The 26,063-nt window shown below is 39.8% G+C and overlaps 1 protein-coding gene across 13 annotated transcripts; it reads right to left on the bottom strand.

Annotated features, from left to right (window-relative positions):
• Positions 1–9,623: 9,623 nt before the first annotated feature.
• Positions 9,624–24,904, bottom strand: LOC129724742 (sodium-dependent nutrient amino acid transporter 1-like). 13 transcript variants are annotated; one of them, XM_055679879.1, is made up of 7 exons: positions 24,594–24,904; positions 24,328–24,457; positions 13,366–13,493; positions 12,559–13,305; positions 12,119–12,493; positions 11,413–12,056; positions 9,624–11,351 (listed from the first exon to the last, which is right to left on the bottom strand). In XM_055679879.1, coding segments are annotated over exons 3-7 (2,016 nt in total). In that variant the 5' UTR covers positions 13,368–13,493; positions 24,328–24,457; positions 24,594–24,904; the 3' UTR covers positions 9,624–11,103. The 13 variants fall into 13 exon arrangements, with proteins under 13 accessions (XP_055535854.1, XP_055535859.1, XP_055535850.1 ...); XM_055679884.1 differs by having other exon boundaries at positions 12,559–13,308; positions 13,366–13,447; XM_055679875.1 differs by having other exon boundaries at positions 13,366–13,447.
• Positions 24,905–26,063: the final 1,159 nt, after the last annotated feature.

The raw sequence follows: 26,063 nt of genomic DNA, 5'->3' as shown, positions 1-26,063 counted from the left end.
CTCGAAAAGTGAACCGCACTCTTTCCATTCATGCTATCAAAATCCACACTGAAAGTCATTAAATATCAATAAGGATATCTATTTGTAGCTTAACCGAGGGAGCGCTTCTCTCATTTCTCATCTTACCTGAAAACTTTTCTTATACTTTGAGCGTTTCTACAGTTGCCACAGCAAAAAGGTGAATACCCTCTTGCTAAACTGTGCTAGGAAACTTTTACATTGCCACTTTCGATTCAAGGTCCATTATCTCAACCTTTATTCGAATAGAGATTTTCCAGCCAGAATGGCCTAAATTTACGTAAAATTTCATTTTAGCTTTTTGGACTTGAATAAAATTGTGTAATATTCTGTGTATGAAACTGGGTTATTGCCACAGATATTGATTTTTTTAATCAAGAGTAATTTTCTAAAAGCACACTCTCACGAACAAATATTTCAGACACACTATTAGGCACGGGTAACGTACACAGATTTCCATTTCACATTTTATATGAGCCCGGATTTCTAACAGGCAAAAAATAAATAGATATAGAGAATAATGAATAATGAAAGAGGTTCATTTTCGTAAATACAGGTCGGAATTGATTATCAGGAGGAAATGCCTTTTTGTTGATTATATCCAGAAATACCAGGTTAGATTCACTATTTGACGCTATATGCTGCGAAATTAAATCAATGATGCGTTAAAAGAGGTGGCTCGTTTGATCTGCCTCAATATGACTATATTAATTTTCCTTATCAAGATGTTCAGTTATTGTACTTCCTCTGATACGCAGGTTTTCAAGTTGGCACTAGTAAGGCTAAAGTGTCCATAAGTTACATTTGAAAAGAGAATCGAAGTGTTCTAGTGGGCCCATGTTCTCCTTATGACTTATCCGGAACTTGTTTTGGAACCTGTGAACCAATTCCTATCAATTTCCTAGAAATTTAGAGGAAGTGCTGCAACTTTTGAATGGAACCTGCTGCATGAAAAAATAAATAAATGAACAAACTAGCCTGAGAAAAAGATGGTAAAGATGACATATGGAAAATAATCTCGAATTTAACCTTCAGGGTACGTTATATTCACATTCCTTAATTTTCACCAAAATTTATTATTTAACTTCAGGTTGTCAAAAAAACAATAAGAGTAAAACATCAACTCGTTTTTTGAGTTTGCTGAATTTTAAATTTATTAAAAAAAATACAATAATGATATTTTATCATTAGTTCTATACAACTTGTTACTGGACAACGATATCACACGGTATCATGATTGTGACCGGTATGATCTCATGATTGAATTGATCCCTAAAATAAGAGAAAGGGAAATTATTCGAGTTCGCCTTTTCTTTGCAAGGTGGCGAGGAAATCTGCTAACAAACACCTGAGAGGATAACTCAAGAAGTGGGGTTAAATTTAACCGAACCCACTAAAACCCCTTTAGTCTTCAGCCCTTATCTGCACGGAACAACGGTTAAATATTACGTCGGAAAGTGGCTTTTTGTATTTCATGCACCCTCTTCACCATAATACCTCATAGCAAACCACCTGGAGATTGGCAGTTAGCTACCACTGCACAGTGGTCCAATAAGGCAAAAAGTGGAACTTAATTCCATAGCGCCTTTCAACTTCATCCTAGCTCAATAGTGTCTGGAGCAATTGTTTGTATGAATGACCCGCATAATCGCAAATTGTCAAAAAATATGAAAAGTTTACTATACTAAAAATAAAAAAAAATAAAACTTTTTTGTGATAAGAAATAGAAGAATAGTTTATTCAATTTGTAGAAGATTCAAAAATATGAAACTTTGTTGAACAAGTACCCTATCTTTTTTCAGTACAAAGTTATAAAGTATATTACATGGAACTAATTCAAAAGTTAGTTTTTTCTACTTAACTTTTGTTAGTTGCATTTTACACGAAAGTGTAGTTCGGAGGAATTGTGAGGGCACACAAAACACATATATTGGCAGAAGACTATATATCTCCAGGACTTTTCCTTACAAAGTTATATCAAATTTTAGCTTAATTTTCCGATAACTTGAAGAACGTATAGGTTAAAAAGAGGCAAGTGAAATCATGATGACAATACTTTTCCTTGAAGTTAAGCTGAAGTACTATAAACTTCTTTAGGTTCCATTTGTCCCAATCCACCCATATTAGAGTACGGCGAGCATATATCACAGTAGGTTTTCATATATCAAACATACAACCTTTTTTGTGTTAAGAAATAGAGGAATGGTCAATTCGGCAAAGTTTTAGAACGTGCAAAAATATGAAACTTTGCTAAACAAACAAAATTCCTATCTTCATTGGGAACAGATTTACACAGTATTTCATGTAAAAGTGACTTAAAAGTTGGTTTTTTGTACTTAACTTTTGTTAGTTACATTTTACAAGAAAACGTTGTTCTAAAGAAGCATTTGGGCATACAAAACACACGTTTTTGTTGAAGGCCACACATCTCCAGGACTTTTCCTTACAAAGTTATAGCATATTTTAACTTATTTTTTTCGAAAATTTTGAGAACGTATAAAGTAAAAAGGGACAAGTGGAATCATGAGATGTCAATACTTTTTCTCGAGGTTTAGCTTGAGTGCTAAAAACTGTTATGAAGTCCATCCGTCCCAATCCACCTATTCTTTATTCTATTCTATTCTTGAAGTTATCGAAAAAATAAGCTAAACTATGATATAACTTTGTGAGGAAAAGTCCTGGAGATATGTGGTCAGGGCCGGATTTACGATTGTGGGGGCCCGGGGCTCAGTTATAGTGCGGGGCCCAAAAAAAAAAAAACATTTTTTTATCGTACGAGGTAAAAACATTTATTTGCTATTGAAAAATTACCGAAAATTTGTTAGAATTTTCTCTTAAGCCCTATTTAGAGTTCCAAGCGAGGTGAAAATCTTATGCAAAACTTGCGTGCGTTTCTATTCTGTCAGTTGCAGCCAATTTTCACTTCGCTCGGAGTGTAAACTCGTGAGTTTCGCTTCACTTAAACTGTAAACTGCAGACTGGTGAAATACCTGCGAGTAGAGCGGGGGCCTAGTGTGGTTGGTAATGTCTCTGCCAACCACGCTCGACGCCTGGGTTCGAATCCCACCGCCGACATAGGTGTCGATGGTTGTGAGGTGGCGTGATCCACTCACAACCAACCCAACTGGTCTAGATTCAATCCTAGCCGACACCGGGAGATTTTCTGAGGCGAAAAATCTCTGGGATCACGCCTTCCATCGCATGAGGAAGTAAAGCCGTTGGCGCCGGTCCGTTAATAAACGGGTCGTGAGTTAGCGTCCTGGGTGTGGAGTCGCCTCCCTGGGCGTCGGTGATTGGTCACAACAGTGGCGGAACTAGACCGACGGAAAATAAGCGAGAATAAAAAAAAAAAGAAATACCTGCGTGTTCCACAAACGGGTTTTCACGACAGATTTCGCAAGCGAAAATTTACGCTTTTTCACTTGTCAAATGTTTCACTTCACTTGGAACTGTAAACTATGCTTTACGAGTTTTTTTGCAGAAAACTTATTGATTAAATAATCAACATTCAACTCCTTCAGTATACTCGTACTCGAAACCTAATAATGCTAAGTTTGACTGTCTTTCATTATTCACAGTGGTACGCACTGTGCGGTATTTTTAATAAGTTTCATCTTCGATTTTTTTCTTGATACCTAAAAAAAAAAACTACCGCAATTTGAAAAAATTGTGATCCACAGGCAAAAATTTGCACACAATTTGAGAAAGACTGCGCAAATATAAGACGACTCTGAAAATAATAGAAACTAGGAAAAATACTACGCACATCTGCAGGTCAATAAAATCTGCACACAAACTCAGAAAATCTGCATTTTGCAAAGCACATTTGGTATCCCTGATTCGGACAAGTTAGCAAAAGCAATGCATTAAAAAACTCGTGGGTTATTTTCTTTCTCTGCTTCACTTCCCATGTGCGTTGGTTCGATTCAAATGGTGTGTTAATGTGTGTCATTCCAAGAGAATCCAAGGTGAACTCTTATGGATGTAGTTGTGATATTGGCGCTCGCGAAAAAATAAAACTGAAGGCAAGTGTCAGATTGAAATGTTCTGTTCAAATTTTCTTACTGTAAATCAAACTTTTGATTGAATCTCATTTTTTAAAAAAGAAAAAATCTTTTTCTTAATTTGTGGGGGCCCCAAGAATGTGGAGGCCCGGAGCCCGGGCCCCCTGGGCCCCCTCATAAATCCGGCTCTGTATGTGGTCTTCGGCAGAAATGTGTGTTTTGTGTGCCCTAACAATTCATCCGAAGTATACTTCAATGTAAAATGCCACTAACAAAAGTTGTACAAAAAACTAACTTTTAAATAATTTCCATGTAATATACTTTATAGCTTTGTACCGAAAAATAGATAGGATTTTCATTTATTCAACAAAGTTTCATATTTTGAATCTTCTACAACATAGCTGAATAAACTATTCTTCTGCAGTCGAATCCCTCTATAACGACACTTTTCATAGTGAAAAATCTCGCTATAGCGAAATTCTCAACAGTCCCTTCTGTTTTATACTAAAATTCTTCGTTTTATTGCGACATTTCGCTATCACGACCTTCCTCTATAACGACATACCAAAACTAATACTTGTCATTCTTCATTGCGACAATAGTACAGTCGAATCTCTCTATAACGACATTGCTGAATCTATAACGACATTCTCAACGGTACCTTCTGTTCTACATATGCAATAATTCTTCGTATTATTGCGACATTTCGCTATAACGACAGTCCCTTGCGATGTCGCTATAAAGGGATTCGACTGTATCTCTTAACACAAATAAGTTAATTTTTTTATTTTTAGTATAGTAAACTTTTCATATTTTTTGATAATTTGCGATTATGCGGGTCATTCATACAAACAATTGCTCCGAAGACACTATCAAGCTAGGATGGAGTTGAAAGGCGCTATAGAATTAAGTTCCACTTTGTGCCTTATTGGACCACTGTGCACTGGCGCGTTGGTGGTTGGCCCACTATACACGTCGTAGCTCCAGGGCTTTTTGAGAAGCGGCTGCACAAACCGCACTGTCCGGGTCATAACACATTTTCCTAACTAAATTGTCCGAAGTAGTGTTTGGCTCGTTTGCTACCATCATGTCGCTTTTCGAGCGCGCAAAGCGAGGGCATACGAAGAAGACATGCTCAGTGGGAAGAGCCTATGTAGATACTGACAGAAGCAGCCATGATCTGATAGAACCTGTGTCAGGTAGAAGTTCATTTCTACATTACGCCTCCCGACTCATTCGAATATCTCCGTTACAAGTCGGTGCGTCCACCTATCCTTCGCGGAATTAGACTATTCCCGGTGCCATTTGATCATCTAGAATGACCTTCTGGTATCTCGTATTCCACTGGTGTCACGTGCGTAGTACGACACTGTACGATACGCACGCGCAACCCTCAGGAACATGAACCTGCAAGTACTTTACAGTTTACTACGATAGCTATTAGTACCAAAAGCTTTGAACCACACTGGCCCACCATACCTAAATATGGACAAAACCACGCTGGCAAGAAGTTTCCACTTGCTACAGTACACCACTGAGCTCTTCGATTTAATTCGAGATAGTGCTTCAATAGCCGTTTAGGCCCTCTTACAGTCATAGTTGACGTGGCTCTTAGTATTTAGTATCCAGCGTTATGTCATCCGTAAACCCGATAATCACAATTTTCACACGGAATTTCAACTTTAAACCACCGTCGTACATGCCATTCCACAACACACAACACCGGACCCAGAATGGAACCTTGCAGTACTCCTGAGTTGGTTGGGACGTAATTCTGACTCTTCTCCGTGTTATAGACTAGTACTCGATTCTGGAAGTAGTGTTCCAGGATTTTGTACAGCGACACGGGTACATAGATGCTCCTGAGCGCGACAGCCATGGAGTCCCAGCTGGCATTATTGAACGTACCTTTACGTCGAGCGTGACGGAAACAATAGCATCCTGAACCTGCCCTTCCGGAAGCCGAATCGGTTGCTTGCCAGACCGTTTGCACCCTCAGCGTACTTAACCAGTCTGTCGACCGCCGGAGGCCAAGAACTTGACTCGTGGCGTGAAAAGCGTTCCTCGATGGTATGCTCCAGCATCGATGATGATCGCTCTGCAGGTGCCTACACGCCTTTGGTCTTGGCCATTACTTTATCGCATTCTTTAGCGCCGATCGTGCAGATTGGAATGCTGCACAACGCTCTATCGTCTGTTCGCGCACGTGCAGGCATCGTCTACCCTCCAGTTCGTGATTAGTACTAGGCTGGAGAACGTCACGTCGATGATCGACATACATTTAGTCCAAACGATGGCGTTGAGCTTTTATAAAGCTTCCAACAAGATCTGAACCTTTCGGTAGACCAACGTGGCGGAGCATAGCAACTGCAGTAGAACACTCCGTTCAGCTCGACAACCATGTACCATTCTCTTGAGGGTAACACAACCTCTTTAACCTGGAACCTGCTCGTCGTCCATATGGTCGCTATATTGGACTTATCCGTAACCCAGTTCCCGTTTCCGAGACGGATGCGGTAGAGGTCCAATACGATGTTAATGTCGGACAACGACTCAGAGACTGTTTGGTATAGCAGCTGCTGAGCCGCGTAGCAGTGGTTCATGTTCTGTTGCGTCACCCTTATGCCCGGGATATCGAAGCAGGCTTGCCTGGGACCTCCTTTAAAGTGTTTGGCGTCTAGTCTTCCGGAACATACCACTTGAGAGCAGTGTTATTCACCTCACTAACAAAAAGCATGCGATACTCCAAATGGCGTTCGCACTGCTATCGAAATCGCACACTGGTGATACTCCATTCGAACTGTTCCTCGTTCCTTTTCACTTTTTTCATTGCACACCTCAGAGTGTTGATGCTTGTGAGTTTTCTCATACGGATATAAGCCAACATTTGCTCCCGAAATCATGGTCACACACTCTCGGATACTCTCCTACTCGCGAGCACGACCAGCCGAAGATGGTTGTTTCAAGACGCATTGCGATGATGCGAAGTGACGTGACTCGAAGAAGCGGAGTAGCAAAAGAATATTTCGACGAGTAGGTAATCCAATACCCTGCACGTTCCAGCATGCAATATTATAAAGATTCTCCAAGCAAAACTGCTTGGCAGCAATTCAGCAATTGACGATTCGTATGCGTATGTCGGTGATGGAAGCATTTTTGTTTTCGGGCACATGTTTTCAAGCACTCTTAGTGAAGTATTTTTATCCGAGCTACTCGCATGTCCCTACTCGCGTACTCGTCGTGAGTAGAAAAACAAAAGAGAATTTTTGAGCGGTTGTATGCTGACTGCTGCTCTGGCAAGCACGTGAATAACAAAGAGTTTCGAAAGTCTGTGTGCAAATGGTTGGGGAAATGAGCACATTCCATTCCCAAACAGAAACGAGTGGAAAGGATTTGCTTCTCGCTCGCTTAGCAGTGCTGCATGAGAGACACCCGGCAATTTTTCGTTTTATGTTCTGCACCTCCACAACGCGTGCATAACTGGCTTCTATCGGGTCCCTTGCAGGTCCAGGACTTATGTACTCCTCAAAGCAGCCTGGAGCAAATACTGCACAAAGCACCTAGGGGTATACTGACCAGCCAACCTTCAATTTTTTTTCCTACAGTGCCAGATTCTGCCGACGGTAGTCAGAAAGTGGCCATCTGGGTCCCCACTGAGCTCTTCCACTCTGCACCTCTCCTTGGGTGCTTATGCAACATCACACCCCTCGATGATTTCGTCCAGGTTTTCAAACTGAAGAGGTGAGTGCCCGAATTTGCAAATCTTTCCTCAGGAGCTTCTCGGTCACGGTGTTGTGTGTTACTTACCTTACCAAACAGTACCAAGCCGTGGTGTGGCCTTTACCGTACGTAAGAGTCGTCTTCATTCTATTCGGTCCATGGCTGCTGTGCGCCAGCTCTGCAGTCTGCGTAGGGTCCGCAGGTCGTCTTCCACCTGAGCAATCCATCTTGCCCGCTGTGCACCTCTCCGTCTCGTCCCTGACGGATCATCCGACATCCTTACAATATGCCCAGAACACCGCAACCTGCCAATCTTAGCGGTGTGGACGATAGATGGCTCCCCAAGCAGTTCATTCACCTTCTCCACACTCCGTTCTTCATGTGTAGTCCACCGAAGATGGTACGCAATACCCTCGTCTCGAAGACCGCAAGGGCGCGTTGGTCCTCCACAAGCATGCACGTAGATGACTACCGGTCTGATCAGCGTCTTGTAGATGGTTAACTTGGTGCGGCGACGAATTCTACTCGATCGTTTTCCAGCCGGCCAATCCTCCGCCACCTCCAGGAGATCGGGGGCTGGAACCCTGATGTCTTCTGCTCGTGCACCAAGATCAGTTGCCATACCGTTCTCACGCTGTCCTGCGTCGCCGTTTAGATGCTCGTCGAAGTGCTGCTCCCACCTTTCGATCACCTCACACTCGTCTGTAAGGAGGTTGCCGGTCTTGTAGGTAGCTTCCTTATTGTTGGCGTCCTTCGGAAGCTCAAGTATCATCTCGCCAGAGCAAGATTATGCTGGGCTTCGCCTCTCGTCTTCAAGACTTCTGAGTACTTAGACCCATCTGTCTTGAGTATCGCTTTCCCTGGGGATTGCCTCATTCGCTTAGCGACCTGCCCCATAGAGCGAACGAGGGGCGTCTGTCTGCATCTCTTTGGATGCAGTCGCCATCCTGGTCCTGATCTGTTCCTCAGCCGCCTCCTCTCGAGCTACGAGTTCCTCGTGCTCTCCTCTGGGCTCACCGATGGTATTCCGAAGCAGAGGGAGGTCGCCAGTGATGTTACGCCTGTTCGAACTCGATTCGGGAACAGCGCAAGCACTCTCGTCCGCGAGCTCATGCAATTTTCGATGCCCTTAACTTCGCATCCGTGTCCGCCTTTTTTTGAGAAGACCGTTGGATTTGCTGGACCTCATCTAAATTTACAGCAACTATTCCCCTTGAATAATATTTCAAGTTTTACCAAATCCGTAGCAATGCTGGGAACGACTATTCCCAAAAAAAGTCCCGTCCCGGTTCTTTATGATTCAATTTGTAAATTGAAATTGCCGAAATTTTGTAACTTGTTTTGTTTTTAAATCGATATACTTAAGTAATTTCTTTTATTACTAGTTATTTTTTCATTGGTCTAGTTCTGCCAGTGTTTTTCCGATTTACCGACGACCGGGGAGGTGACTTCTTACAGGAACCTGAAAGGTTTCAAAACTTAGAATCATCCTTATGACTATTACTATGATTTTCGATAATCCCGCGCTGTTTTTAAAATCCAGGAGTCGCCTTTTTGTCCCTGAGTGTCGAGAAAACCCATGTTGGAAAGTATTTGTTGATTTTAGGTTACAGAGATTTCGGACGCGCTACTAGGATCGTGCCTAGTATGACTATTCCAATACAATTGCAATGACAACGCGTTGTAAAAGTGAAATTGTCAACTATGTCTTATAATGGCCTTCGTGTATAGACTTCATCTACACAATGTTAATTTCATCGGTTTCAGAGCCCATAATCCATCATATCACGAGAAAAACAACCAGTTTTAATATTGATTTTCGGTACACTTTTTGCATTCTGTTTTTGAGTGTTTTATTAGGTTTAGCTTGCATGTTACGAAATCAAATCATTATCTCGTGACAATGTGAATAAAAATGAGCTGAAATACGTAGTTTGTGTGACACGAATTACAAGTGATTATTATGTGGGCTAGCCAAAACTAATTATTTATTACAATATTCTACTATATAGATACTGCGATTCTGATGGTCGTCCGGTAAATTACTCATGTCGTGTTCATACTTTGATATATTTGGTAATTTAGACAGTATTTTATCGGTTTGCCAATAACGCTTGAACTAACAAAATACAATATATATAACTTACCGAGATTATCAATATACGGCCCTTCACGAACGTAAAATTTTGCCAAAGCATTATATTCGATTTGCATGAATCCGCTCTTTGCTTATAGGTAGATCAAAGCTGTTTCTGTATTTTGTTTACGTGATGTTATTTTAACCCACATTCAGTTTCTGTTTTATTATACTACATTTTTTCATTTTATCTTTGCTTAATGAAACCTTTCCTCCTTAACTCCTCCTTTTTAGATTTTACTAAACCATCCTTATTTTTAAATAAATTCTTTATATACTTATTGTTAGATTTTAATTTCATTCATCAACGTCCATTTCATCTTCAGCCGTTCTTGAGAAGTCTTCTTTGCACAGATATTAATTCGATTTATCTTACCGCCATAATTGGTGTTTTAATACCTAAATAAGCTTCCCTAAATTATCACGTCTATATCAACGATATCTTCGTGATCGTGATAAACTGTTATGACGGTTTCTTATTTAATTTGAATACATATCTTTTATGTGGAATATAGTTTATTGAATATTTTTATTTCACTTTATCTAGTTTCCCTCCCAGTTTTGGTTCAAGATATTAGATTATTCAACTGAAATAAATATTATATTAATGAGTTAACCTCATCTCAACATTTGTTTCATTACATACTTATTTTTAATTAATTATTCTTATTAAAATTTCATTAAAATAAGTAAAACTTTTGATTTTTTTACGTATTCGTTATTTTTAAATTTTATTTAACAATCAGGTAAAATCCAAAATCGCCTTTAGTTTGGCTTTCTTCTCCTAACTTTATTTTGCTGTATTTTTTTATTCCTTCAGCGCAGAAAGGCAACAGGGTGATCGAATTCCTATATTATAATAGGGCGGCTGGACTTCGGTTGTTTACGTTGATAACTACACAAAAAACTCATTTACTAACATGCTAGATAATCAGCACACATGAACGCTTGTTATCGTTTATTATATTTATCTGAATCAGTGTTTAAATAGACACCGACAAAGACTTATAGATAACAATTACTTGGTGATCTGGAACATTAATATATGAATTATACTATATTTGTGATTGGCAATAACCATTTTATTTTTATTATTTATCTCTAGGGACACACATTAAAAGCTTAAACATCTAAATGTTTGGTAATACTGTTTGAATCATTAAAAAGATAATTTTCTTAGGTAAGTTAACAATCACCGTAATCTTGATGATCGCAATCAATCAGTTAACGGAAAACATTATCAACAAATTTTCGATAAATGCTCCGATCCATCGGCAGTGTCTGTTTATGTTTTAACACCTTCTCACGATACTTGAAGTTAAGCTCAGGATCTTCCGGGCCCCAGGTATTTGTCGGTTTGAAACAATTAAGCAACCTAACGCGCCAGTTGGATTCTTTTTGTTGCAAAAAAGCATAAACAGCCCAAGCAGGAAGCTGCAGTACACCAGCCGCGAAAACGCACCATCCTAAGGCTTAATTTAGAAATGAATGTAAGCATTCTGCTAGAGATATAATTATTTAAAAAAAACTCACCATACATTCCATCCGAAAACACATAGCCCTGGAAAGTAAACGGCTTGTATGTTGCAATGTGGTAGATCAAAATAGCTAGAAGCATAACAGGCGTTATGAAACCCCAGCACAGGCGCCAGTAAAGACCAGTTTTGATGCCCAGCATAAACTCGATATCGCGGCAAATTCGGCCAACGCCATAGATCCATGCAAAAGTGAATATCTCAAATACCGCCAGCACAAGCGCAACGAAGGATGCACCGTAAAAGTCTAGAAAATCCAACAGATATTGACTGGCGGGCGTGGTGTAGACAATCCCCACACTAAAACCAACAACAGCAATCCCAAGCGCCACCAGGGAAGGTTTCAGGTTCGGAAACCTATCTCGAATCACGGTCAAAACTGTGGTTGCCATACCGACATTGCTTCCAATTCCGAGAACGAACAGCATTAGGAAGAAGGTGACAGCAAAAAATTGCGGCCATATTTGAAACTTTGCGATTGCCTCCGGGTAAGTGATAAACGCCAGACCAGCTCCACCTCGAACTACGTTTTTGATGTCGGGGATGTCCGCCACGTATGCCAAGTGTCCAATGACTCCGAAAACAATCAATCCCGATAGCATGGAGGTACATGTGTCCAGTATGGTGACGATTGTAACATCTCTGAAAGTTGTAATTAAAGTCATCAATACAACAGGAAAATCAAGTGCTAGTTTTTAACTTACCTATAAACATTATTTGTGAATCGATTGAAGGATGAGTACATAATAACATTACCAAAGCATACGGTTAACGAGAAAAACATCTGCGTGACAGCCGAGTACCAAACTTTAGCCTCGAGGATACGATCCCATTGCGGTTTGATTAGATACAGCATCCCTGCACCAGCCCCTTCCAGAGTACAGGCTCTGATCAGCAGCAGTAGCATTATGACATAAGGAAAAATGGCCAGAAAATAGGATGCTTTGCCCGAGCTCCTAATGCCTTTAATCAGCGTCAAGCAGATACAAATCCATGGAAACAATAAACACAACACCAGTCTCCAGTCCGGCTTTCCAATTCCAGCATCAATCGAGCCTGTTTCCTTCAATACTTCCTTGCTGTAACAAAAAACACCAACCTTTTTAATATCATCTGTCATGTCAACAAGTTCTTCCCCACTCACACAAAAAACAACTCTGCAGAGGTAACTTTCACGGCACTGGAATTATCCCCAAAATCCACAGCCACCAGTTTTGAGTTTATACAGGTTGTATTCCAGCTTGCTTGACACTCGCTCCAAGGCAATGGGTTTCCGAAGGAAGCAATCAAGTATCGTACCGTCAGACCCATCAGCGATGCATAGTAAGTCATCACTATAAACGTCGAATAGGTTTGGCCGTAACCAATTCCACGCATAGCCGGGGACGCATCGTAAACATCGATGCAGCCACGACTGGAAAACTGACCAATTAGCATTTCCAAGTAGTAGATCGGACGTCCGACCAAAAGCAGCACAATCAAGTACGGAATCACGAATGCTCCACCTCCATTTTCCAATGCTGCGATTGGAAAGCGCCAGACGTTACCAAGTCCGACGGAGAGCGCAATGCAGGATAGAAGAAATTCAATATCCTTGCCCCACTTGTCACGTTTGGCTGGGATTCCTTTGAAGGTTTTTGTAAGATTAGCATCACTTGACTGTGAGGAAACACAAACTGCCGTACTGGATTCGGATGACACATTCGAGAATGAAAAATCCGTCGTTGAAAGTGAATTCCTTCCTCGAGAGAGATGTCTATCCGTCGTTCTGTCCTGCGACGGTTCGTCATGCACGTACGCTGGATTTGAAATGGCCATTCTGGTGACTGCTTTCCTACTAACGATGGGCCGTCGTATTCCAGCACAATTAAGATGATACCATACACACCACCTGCTGCAGATGAAATGATTTTAATGATACGTTTCATATCGAGCTTAATGTAGACAGTACATAAGCTATCCATACAAGAGATATGATTCCAATCAGCAGACTAATCAATCAATCTAGCTGTCATCTGAGCACGAGCTGTTATCTGACGATTCGTAGTAAAGCATAGCATTAAACGATATGTTCAAACTCTGCAATAGACAATAACTTGTTGTGTTTACACTAAAAAAGCCTAATCATGATACTTGAAAATCTGTGAATCACCGATGTTGGAACATTCAATCGTAACACCATTTCGTTGCGAATTTCAACATTTTTGCTGCCAAGGTTTTCATAGCTAGTTTCACTAAAAACTACATTTTTATGACTATCTAGCAAGTATTTTATTTCTCATTGTTTTAAGTTTCTAATTTTATATTTAGGTTTTAGCGGTTATTTCTCTTGTTTTTCGTCAATCAATTGAAATATCGTTTTTGAAATTCATCATGGTTTGAATTTTCTACTTAATCATCTCAGCAATCATGTTTTTTCTCAGTTCCTCATTCCATTTATGAAATCTTTCCCTTTTATAGTTTGTTTTATCTTCTTTTCTTTTTTATTATAATTTCACAGCTTTTTCCGACATTTCAATTTTACTCTTATGTTTTTTCCAATTTCACTTTCTTTTATTTTTTTTCAATTTACTCTTTCCAACCCATCATAATCATTTTTCTGTACTATATCGCTACCCATTTTTCATTAAAATATATCCATATAACGATTTGGTTTAAAAAAAAGCTAAGTTGGTTTTGTCACAGAACGCACAAAATCACATTGTAATACCATTCTATTGCAAATTTCTTACTTGTTTCTGCATTGTTTAATAAAGAAAATCAAACCATGACTTAAATATACTACTACCATTCTTTTTATTTCTCCCTCTCATTAATTTCAGTGTCCTTATCGGTTCCGCGATCCGAATTTTGACGTAGAACTACGTTTTTCTTTAGCCTACCACATAGGGATGTAAATAGAAACACTATTAACGAAAAGGGGACGAAAAATGTCCCTTTTTAAATGCTTATAAATCGGTTTGTTGTCAACCGATTTTCTTGATTCTTGCAGCAATTGATTGTAAAATTATACACGCATCCACCCAAATGTAGAAAAGTGTTGATTGATTATGCGAACTATTGTACTATTGAAAATTGTCAAGCCTTGTTGAAACGAAAATTACGTCCTCTGATTGGTCGCTCGCTGCCTTTCCCAAAAAAGGTCGACAGAATAGTATAACTAGTTAGCCTCATCGTAGCGAATTGCAGAAGTAGCAGCAACGGGTTGCGCCAGTAAACAGATCACACCACGTATCTAAGCGGCAGCGAGGTAGCACCAAACGTCTCGATATGCCAGTTAAGAGCTTCGGCCTTCTTCCCGCAATTAAGTTTTGCCTTTTCTTGGCAACAACACATTCTGTGCTGAATCCAAGAAAACACAATTCTGTCGCGGCCGTCTTATTTACTGATTGCTAAAACAGCTTTTAAAGATTTTGAACAGCAAAATGCCTTTCTCAAGGAAGAAAATAAACAAGTAATTCAAGGTTAATAATTTTTTGGCAATAACACAAGCATTATGTGCTGGATCCTAGCAATCAAATTCAGTCGCGATCAAAAAATTTACTTTATTTATTTACCTAATCCCCTCCACTGATGAGGCAGCACAAAGGCTGTGATCAGCATAACCGATGTTGAACAACAAACCGCCCTGTTCTGTTAGAACACCTTAACATCAATTCGACTTCACAGGAATAAATTGAAATTTAATCAATCAGCATAAACAGAATATCGTCGTCTGCCACCTGCTCAGTTGCAACATGATGTAACACGCAACAGCAAGCAAACGAAATCGCTTGATGTTACAAACCGCGACACGATGGGGGTTAAAATCGTTGCGTGTGTGAAAGCACGATCGGTGTTTATTCGTTGTATACAAAAATGAAATGCGAATTGTGGAATAATTCTTCTAAAGAACATTAGAGAATGGCAAAAATGAACAAAAAGGCGTGGCCTATTTCGTAGCAACCCTCGACTGTAAAAGAGTGTTTCTGGTAAAATCAGCTACATTCTTTAGTCGGAGGGTGAGCTATCTAGACCGTCCACAACGTTGACAGCAGTATTAGCAGATATCAGCATATATCAGCAATAAGCAGTTACAGCGGATTGCAGCGGATAGCAGCGGGTTGCGCCTGTGGCTGCCTTTAAATAAAACAAATCACTTGCCCTGTGGTTGGTCACCATGTCGCAGGAGCAGCGCGGTTTTCCTTACTTCTCAGCGTGTGTCGCCAGACTGACATTATTGTCCCACTACTGAGGCAGCATAAAGGTTGCCATCAGCAAATCCAGTTTTGAGCAGCAAAATGCCTTTTTCAAGGCAAATAAACAAGTATTTGATTGTTAATAATTTTTTAACAACTCAAGCGAGCCATCTGTGCTGGATATTAGCAACTTAAATCTGTAGCGGCCGTCTAATTTATTGAATGTGAAACAGCTTTTACAGCTCGTGTTTTCAGTGTCTTCATTCCCCCACTGTTGAGACAACACAAAGTAAGCATTAGTAGACTTTATGACTCATTAATGAAACACTTACAACAATGCATTTGTTAATAGTGTGCGTAGTTCTACGTCAGTTATGCGGTCGTGTCTTGGATACAACCTCCTACTTTTTTTTATATTTTATGCATATACTTCTTTAAGTGTTGGTAGGCAATTATAAATATTAATGATTGTACTTAGATACCACAAAACCCTCTAGTGCCCAATGCCGCCTTTTGACGGGCTTCAGTCAAACCTCTAAAAAGCTTCAATTAACACTCAAAAAGTGTTTATAATGATTCATAGTGATTTTACCGAAGCCCGCCTAGAAATCAACTTTAGCACTAGAGGGTTAATGTCAAAACTATTTTTAGAGCCAAAACGATTTGTTTGATACACCAATACACTGTGACTTTTGGTAAAGTCATAGAAAATGTACACTGTAAAAACCTGAGAGAAAATGTTCCGACAATTTTCAATTTTATCATAAGTTTTCTCCAAGTTCAAACAACTGTCAATGTTTAGCTTACGTTGTGTAATTTTAGTAAAAAAAATCAGATTTTCAAAGAGTGAATTTTTGGAAATATGGTGCTGCCACTGAACATTATATTTTAAATCTCGGTTGAGCTGAAAAACCCGTTAGTTTATAGTAAAAGGGATATACTCAAAGCATGTCTCTAGCATCAATTTTCTTATTAGTCTCTGTTGGCGCTTACCCTACATTGTGTTGATTTTTTATGTTGAAGATGAACCAGAATTCCAATCCTGATTAGGGTTATGACGGCGGAGGCAGCTCTGCTTCAGCGAACAACTCCTATCAGCAAAAGAAAACTAATGACGAAAGTGGGCAGTCAACAGCATTCTCTACCTGCAGGCGCAGCAGAGCATGAAAAGACAATTCTTCCAGTATCACAGGTAAGTAGCACCAAATCTACTTCCGGAACGCGAACTTTCTAACAGTGTGGCAGTCTTGTAGTTCTTCTCGCGTCAACAGTCTCATTTATTTCTGTTTTTCTATTACAGTGCCTCCACAATTATGGGTCAGCTACAATTATGGGTCACTTTTACGCAAATGCGTCTATCCTCACGAAACTGAACAATTTTCATTGGCAATGTTATTTTTTATAATTCACTTGTAACCTTATTTATACGATTGAAATGTTTCAAAGTTTAAAATGTCACTAAAAACTATAATTCTGCTCGGTGCAATAAGTGAAGTGACCCATAATTGTAGTAGTGTTACATTTTGCGGTGCACAATTGGGGGTCAGTCCATATTTTGGCTATTACTATTACTTTTGCATGAAAATACATCACGACTGAATAAAATAACTTATTATCAAGCTTTTACAACGATTTTATAGACTAAATGATTTTGAATGCCAAAAGTGACCCATAATTGTGTCTTTTGCTATGTGAGTGATATTTTTCTTCCCATCCGATTTACACGCATCAACTTCAGTGAAACTAATTGTTGATCGAAAGGACACATCAGAACACAGAGATAGATAGTGAAACATTCGTGGTTGATAACTTTTTTTTTAACGAATGGCGCTCAAGTGTGTTGTCTTTTGCGTAGTGCGTTTGTTAGCAGATTGGCCACCTGCGCTTTGGAGTGCTGTGTTTTCCCCAATTTAGCTGCCAATTTTTTTATTGTAAAATCGAAGTGATAATAGGCAAAATGAGAAAAATTTTATATATTTTTCGAAAAACAAAAGTAACTCGTCAGTCTAAACTAATAAATAATGTATTTTGGATAAAATTTCTAAGATATACAAAGAATTTCGTTGATAAGTCAACTAAAAAATCAAAGCTTGCCAAAACATGAAAAATTTTCAATCATCTCTTCCAACAAAGTTTTTTTTGAAGGGCACAAATAGGGCTCTCAGGCACACTATCAGAAGCAGTGCTTACACGTGCTTACATTCGATGTTTCAGATGGTCAAATGTAGACAAATTTAACATATTTTCTATGTGGTATACGGCAGACTCAGTAGGGGTTAAAATCCATTACTTTCCAGTTTTAAGAAACTAAAATAACAAGCTCTTAATTGTATGCAAACATACCCTAACAGATTTAAAAGCATTTCTTATATTTCATCATGTTCAGAAAAACTATTTTGTTCATTTCTGAAAAAAGTGACTTTGGAGATGTTTTTCTACATAAACCGTAATCATGAAAACATAAATTAAAAACTACAAAACCATTTTTGGGAATCAGATAGTTCCAAAGGCATTATTAGTTTGGTATGTCGATTCACCGACCAATAAGTCATGGGTCTAGGAATATGGTTTTCCTGGAGTCCGTGGCAGATTTTTTTTGGTACTCAAGAGATATCAATTTTTTTTTGTTCATACAACATTTATTTGACCTCTACGAGGTGTCGACCGCGATGCGAGTAACCGTAGCGGCGATCGGGTAACCGATCCCCAGTAGAAACTTTGGCCGTATGCTGACTGGGAAGAAGGGGCGTACGCGGTTGTCTCCCCAGGGGTGGCGAACAACAGCATCTGACCCTGACCAAGCGGCTGCATCATGAAGTGCGGTGCATTGCCAGCTTTATCTAGGATGACAGCCCCCTCGCGAGACCAGGTATCGCAGCCCTAGTAACCGAATTTGAATTACTACGAACAATCCAGATAAAGAAAGTACAAGTCTGGGCAGTACTTGTACTACCTACTAGAACTTGTTTTTTTTTTAAATATGCTTCCACTGACAGGCACCAGAAGCCCATAGGGGTATCTGGTAAGTGTGTGAACTATTTGCAGATATTGAAGGTTATTGAAATACTCACTTTACTTTACTTTTATGGCGACAGATCATTAAGATCCTATGCCAAATCCAGAATACGTCTCCACAAAACTCGGTCTTGGGCTGCTACTCTCCAGTCTCCCCTTACACCCGCTGCACTGGCAGCCTCGTCGACAGCACACATGCAGCGCGTGCGCGGTCTGCCTCGAAGTCGTCGGCCTCTATCCGGTTCTCTACTAAATATTATCTTTGCCGGTCGCTCATCCGCCATCCGTGCTACATGGCCAGCCCACTGTAACCTGCCGTGTTTCATCAGCTTGACAATATCAGCGTGTTTGTATACTTCGTACAGCTCGTGATTCATGCGCCTGCGCCACACCCCGTTCTCTAGTTTGCCTCCGAGTATTGATCGCAGGATTCTACGCTCGAAGACCCCAAGCACTCGTCGATCGGCCTCCTTCCACGTCCACGATTCATGTCCGTAGAGCGCCACCGGGAGGATCAGAGTCCTATAGAGCGCAAATTTCGTACGGATCTGTAGGCTACGGGACCTAAGCTGGCTACGCAATCCGTGATAAGCCCTATTCGCCGCCGCAATCCACTTCTTCACCTCGCGGCTCACCTCGTTGTCACATGTCACGAGTGTACCAAGATAAATAAATTCGTCGACCGCTTCGAAAGTATCCCCATCCATCTCCACCGCAGCACCAACACCCGTAGAACTACCACGGATCTGCCAGCCACTATGTACTTCGTTTTGGCAGTGTTTATGGTGAGTCCAATTCTCGCAGCTTCCCTTTTGAGAGCCGTAAAGGCCTTCTCAACTGCTCTACGGTTAACACCAATTATATCAATGCTTCGTCCGCAAAGCTCAGAAGCATGTGAGACTTAGTGATGATGGTGCCGCTCTTCTGCACACCTGCCCTTCGTATCGCACCTTCCAAAGCTATGTTGAAGAGCAAGTTCGAGAGCCCGTCACCTTGCTTCAGACCATCTAACGTCACAAACGCGTCCGAAAATTCGCCCGCTGTCCTGACGCATGATGTAAAACCGTCGAGCGTCGCACGTATCAGTTCAATCAGTTTAGTTGGGAAACCATGTTCTAGCATTATTTGCCACAGCTCGTTGCGTTTCACTGTATCGTACGCCGCTCGAAAGTCTATAAACAGATGATGTGTCTGCAGGTTGTGTTCTCGAAACTTGTCGAGGATCTGTCTCAAGGTGAACATCTGGTCCGTTGTGGATCGCCCCACTCGAAAATCGCATTGGTATTCTCCAACAAAGGCTTCCTGCAACGGCCTCAGTCGCTGGAACAGGATACGGGAGAGAATTTTGTAAGCGGAATTGAGGTGGTCCCCGTGGTTCTGTGGTTAGCGATGTCGGTCGGCTAGCTCTCCCGCACGGTTGTGATATCGGGTTCGATTCCCGATCAGGTCGAGGAACTTTTCGAGCTGGAATTTTTCTCGACTCAGCACTTATTGTACTTATCCTACAACATGCAAAATGTGCCGAAAACATTATCGATAACGAATTCTCTCAACTAATCTAGTTGATCGAGACCGCATTAGCCCCCCAGGCTAGCGTGCGATATTGTTGTTGTATGTCTCGATAATTACTACACTCGAGTCTAGGTCCCTTCTTGTAGATAGGGCATATGAGTCCTTCCAACCAGTCCGTAGGTAGTTGTTCCTCAGACCATACCCTTAGGATAATCTGGTGAATTGCACTGCACAGCCGCTCGCTCCCAACTTTGAAAAGTTCGGCCGGTAAGCCGTCCTTCCCAGCGGCTTTGTTGGTTTTTAGCTCTTTGCAAGCATTCTTCACCTCGTCCAATGTTGGTGGGTCCACAGCTTGTCCGTCCTCCCCAATTTCTATCCGGTTCCCCTCGACGACTCTCCTCCCTTCCTCGCCGTTCAACACCACTTCGAAATGTTGCTTCCGACGCCTGGCCACCTGCGATTTTTCGGTAATCAGGTTCCCCTCCCTGTCATTGCACATGGCAGGTACTGGCACGGTCCGGTTCCTGATTCCGTTGATCGTTCTATAGAAGCTCCTCGTATCGTGCCTGGTGAAGCAATTCTCCGCCTCCGCGAGGACGCGATCGTAGTGCTCACGTTTCTTACGGCGATGAAGCCTCTTTTCGGCAGCTCTTGCCTCCCGGTATTTCTCCCGCATCTAACGCGTTACACGATTAGCTGCTACTAACGTGTTGGCGTAGGCTCGGATTCTCTCCGCCGTCAGCTCTAGGCACTCAGCATCGAACCACCCACTACGCGTGGTTCCCGTTGTCATGCCTATCACCTCTCGCGCTGTTTCGCTGACCGCATCATGGATGTGCTTCCACTGCTCGTTCAGGTCCACTCCAGCTGGTCCACCGGTTATTGAAATAGTCAAGTTTTTATTTAAGAAGTTGACAACCGCAACCACCACTGTCAAGGACGACGACGGACGGATGGTGATAATCCCCACCTTCACGAGAGCGATCGGGAAGTACTAACCCTTCTGAAGGGTGCGGGTGACCCACTACTTAGAACCGCAGAGCCTGTTACTCTGCCTAGGGAGGATCCCGCCGCAAAGTGGTCCAATAAGGCAAAAAGTGAATCTTAATTCCATAGCGCCTTCACATTCATCCTACCTTAATAAAGCCTTTGAAACAATTGTTTGAATGAATGGCCCGCATAATCGCAAATTGTCAAAAAGTATGAAAAGTTTACTATACTAAAAATAAAAATAAATTAACTTTTTTGTGTTAAGAGATAGAAGAATAGTTTATTCAGCAAAGTTGTAGAAGATTCAAAAATATGAAACTTTGTTGAACAAATGAAAATCATATCTTTTTTTTTTTGGTACAAAGTTATAAAGTATAGAACATGGAACTTACTTAAAAGTTAGTTTTTTGTACTTAACTTTTGTTAGTTGCATTTTATACGAAAGTATTGTTCAGAGGAATTGTGAGGGCACACAAAGTGCACATTTTTGTAAAAGGCTATATATCTCCAGGACTTTTACTTACAAAGTTATATCATATTTTAGCCTACTTTTTCGATAATTTCAAAAATGTATAGGACGGATTTCATCCCAAATCGTCTCAAGGATTGGCAGTACCCTCTCCGAATTGGTTGAAACTTTTTGGGTGTGAAGACATCACCTAAATAAGCATCTCTGCATACTTACTTTTGCCAAAATTAGTCTAGGCTGTCTTCTGAAAAGGGCGAAACTGTTTTTGCCGATTTTTTGTAAATCAATATAATTCAAAGGCGGTGTATTCTACAAAAAAGTTTTCTATAAGTAACTTTTAGGAAATTGTCTGAATTTCCATAAAAAAAAATTAAAAAAAATTATATATCAAGTACTACCTTGAAAAAATATACAATTTAAACACAAAACATCGATTTAAAAAAAATGGTCATCTCCGAATTGGCTAAAAAAATTTTTTGGTGAAAGACAACATTGTTGGCTACATTTCGTTCATACATCGCAACTTGAGCATATTTGAGGAAAAAAAGTTATTTTCAAAAATTAAAAATTAAAATGCAAACTAAAACTAAGGTATATTATTTTTTCAGTGTAAAATAACCTGATAGAATGAAATACTACACAACATAAAAGTATTTCATTCTATCAAGGTGTTTCACACTAAAAAATAATATACCTTGGTTTTAGTTTGCATTTTCATTTTTAATTTTAGAGAAAACTTTTTTTCCTTTAATATGCTCAAGTTGCGATGTATGAACGAAATGTAACCAACAATGTTGTCTTTCACTAAAATTTTTTTTAGCCAATTCGGAGATGACCATTTTTTTAAATCGATGTTTTGTGTTTAAATTGTATTTTTTTTTTCAAGGTAGTACTTGATATATAATTTTTTTCATATATTTTTATGAAAATTCAGACAATTTCCTAAAAGTTACTTATGGAACACTTTTATGTATAATTTACCGTTTTTGAATTATATTAATTTACAAAAAAGGCAAAAAAAGTTTCACCCTTTTCAGAAAAGAGTCTAGACAAGTTTTGGAAAAAGTATGTATGCAGAGATGCTTAATTAGGTGATGTCTTCACACCCAAAAAGTTTCAACCAATTCGGAGAGGGTGCTGCCAACCGTGGGTTCATTTGGCGCGAAATCCGTCGTAGGTCCATACCGATTATTCCGTTCTGTATTTATATCTGGATTGTTCGTAGATACTTCGGTATGCTGCCTTACTAGGGCTGCTGTCTTAGATATAGCTGGCGAGGCACCGCTTTTTGTAATCAAGCCGCCCGCTTCAGGTCAGACGCTGTTATACGCCGCCCATAACATGAGGATACAGCCGCGCACGATCCCCCTTCCCAGTCAGCATACGACCATAGTTTCCACCGGGAGTTGGTTACCCGATCTCCGCTAAGGTTACTCGTATCCCGGTCGGCACCTTGTTGAGGTTGGGATAGGAGTTGCTGGACAGAAATGGATGACCACAATAAAGTCTCAAGTGACACATTCCCAGCCATTTACCATCTGTATGTTTGATCAATCAAAAATTAAAGGAGCACTGACAGTGTGAACAGTGCATTTTCAACAGTAAAGTTTATTGAGGACATACCCCAAACCACGGTGATGGCAGCATGCTATCTCTCTATTTTAAAAGAGTGAAGAGCCTTCCTAACTAAAGTGATAGGTAGATGGGATTTTGGCTGGGCATCTGCCTCGGGTACTTATTTTAAATAAAGCCCCGATATGTGGCTACTGTCAAACGTGTAGCGTTTAGATAGGGCTGCCTTCCTCTTGCTCCAAACTATCCCTCAAATAACGAAGAGGGATGACTAGCCTAATTGGAACGCTACAATTCAGTAATAATTGGCAGCACTCGAAAAGAATAATACATAGAGTTTGGTAAATAGTATTCCAACTGGTTTCAAATTAATTAATTTCATGTGGGTATTTGGAATCAAGGATGGAGAATCCACAAGAAGATATAAGGTAAGGTTAGTTGCTATAGGGTGCTCTCAAAGGTATGGCTTTGATTATCATGAAACTTTTGCACATGTAGCAAAGATGACAACAATGAGAACTGTTGATTCTATAGCCGTTGGGATGTTAAAACAGAAATTCTCAATAGGAGTTTAGAAGTAGAATTTTACATGAAATTGCCATGTGATGAAGAAGGAAAAAATTGATATCTTTACTTTATGTAGAAAACATATTCAGAATATATCCCTAATTAGATATCGTTTCATGAAAAATCAATTAACGATACAGCATAATCACAAAAGTCCTGTCAATATCCCAAGTGTTACGTAGAAAATGAGATTTGGAATTAACACGGCCGGTCAGAAAAAATATGTGTCCGCTTTATAGGAAAGCAACGAAACCAAATGAAAAAGTGAGGCTAACATCGTACCAAATCGTCGACAACATGAATAAAACCGATCATCTTTCATAAAGGTCGATAAAGTGTTAGCTTTAACCACACGGTGATAACTGTAACCGCAAGGTGAAAAATTTTCAGACAACTGGAATAAAATTTCATCTTCGTGATGCTGAATTTAGATCGTTGAACTTGGATAGCTTCTGCTAAGATTTTATGGTATGCTGTTCGAGACGATAAATAAAGAGAATTTAGAACTTGGTCTCAAATATGTGCATTCGAAAAATGTATGTATTGCATATGTATGTTATTCTTAATTATTATGGTTGGTCGATTCAATTTGTTCATTTCATTTACTTACTTTTTTACTTGTTTAACGTTTCTCACTCCATAGTAGTATGCCTAAAAAGAATCTTCATGCAAGATTAATTGCCGCAACATGAACATATTCCTATTTCTCTTAAAAACATAGTCACAGAATGTCGCGGTTTCTCCAATAGGTACGTTGCATAATAATTTTATTGAATCAATTAATTTAGTGTACACGCTTCAATGGTAGACCGCCACTAGTCTGGATATCATCAAAACACAAGTTCTCACGCCTTTGAAACCATTATCACATCATACTTCTCTTGTGGTATTCTTGCACCGCACAGAATCACACTTGACATTGCACCGATCAATGTAGAAGCCTCACTAGAATTCGTATAATGCAACAGAAGTTGCATTTGATGAGGCTTCTTAAGTGAACACCACAAGATAAACAATAGCCCGAAAACCACTTCGCTTGAGTGATGTCGCAGTACTGAATGAATCTGCTGAAATGCCACCTCCTCCAGCAGCTAGCAAGCAACCAGAATCATGGTGGCTCTAGGCCACCCAGTTTGTACAACAGAAGAGTGATCAGCACCGCAAAAGTTCAAACCTACACGTACCTGCAGTACGTGATTAGAGGTGTGTATAAGGTATGCCGACTAGTGGCTGTATTGCAATGCGCTCATCTATGTCAGCATTACAATCAACAAATCCCACCTCGTTGGCGAAATGACGTCTAATCACTGATGTCAAATCAGTGTTGCTTTTGCTAGATTAGCGATTATTAGCTGGAGATAGCAATTGGAGGGCTTAGTTAATTTTTTGGAATCTATATAAATCTTTCTTTTCTTTACTTCGTATATATTACTCAAGCAATCCAACAGGAAAAATTATGAAAAAATATAGCACAAATTATCATTATAGTCGCTTGGTAATCCATTAGCAAAGCTCATGAACTTACATTTTGCTATCAGAACATGACCTTTATGTTTATTAGACACAAAAGTTGCAGCCAACTTTTCATTTACAGGACAATGATAAACCAACCGTGAAAGAATTTCTCGATTGTTGCTTAAAACTCGTGCATCTAATGAGAAATTATTAAGATAAATCCGCCACTCGCTATCACAAAAACTAAACAAAACAATAAACATTCTTGTAAATTTGCACTGATTGACACCCTCCTATCGTGTTTAATTATACAATTGTCTAGACATCAGATAACGCTAGGTCTGGTTCGTAAATAGGACAAATATTTAATTTTGCAGGATTTTCGCACTTAGACAGTTGGTTTACTATGGCCATAACTCTTTTCATGCGGCACGGTTTGATCACACAAACGTCGAGATTATTTGCTGCATCAAGATAACGCATAACTGTCATTGTCAACGGGAATTAATTCTAGATTCAACGAATCATCTGAAACTAAATGTTGCATCCAAAAATGGTAGAACGTTAATAGGGTCTAAACAAGCATACCCGCTTCCACATTAAGCTACAAATTTCCAAGAAATGATTAAAATATCACAAAAATTTAACCATGAATTATGAAATTATTTAAACGAGGTTTCAATGAACTTAACCATGGTCACAACGCGTATAAAGGGTTTGAAAGAAGTCATCTTAAATTGACGACACTGATTATTTTTCCCTTAACCGTGAGAAAATAAGTTAATTTTGAAACCTATCTTTTCTTTCGATAATAAAATAATGCCCATTATAACGCTATTTAAATACCCACATAGTTTTTTCAGTTTTTTTTTAACTTCAATTAACTAAAGC

This window comes from Wyeomyia smithii, chromosome 2, assembly GCF_029784165.1.
Source record: "Wyeomyia smithii strain HCP4-BCI-WySm-NY-G18 chromosome 2, ASM2978416v1, whole genome shotgun sequence".
NCBI lineage: Eukaryota > Metazoa > Arthropoda > Insecta > Diptera > Culicidae > Wyeomyia > Wyeomyia smithii.
The sequence above is the reverse complement of the archived record's forward strand: the minus strand, read 5'-3'. Positions and strand labels throughout refer to the sequence as shown.

Excerpts from the sequence above, each read along its gene's own strand:
- LOC129724742 (XM_055679879.1), bottom strand. Across the intron at positions 12,057-12,118 it reads TTCACAAATAATGTTTATAG|AGATGTTACAATCGTCACCA; the intron begins GTAAGTTAAAAA and ends TACAACTTTCAG. Across the intron at positions 11,352-11,412 it reads GTTTTCGGATGGAATGTATG|CCTTAGGATGGTGCGTTTTC; the intron begins GTGAGTTTTTTT and ends TTCTAAATTAAG.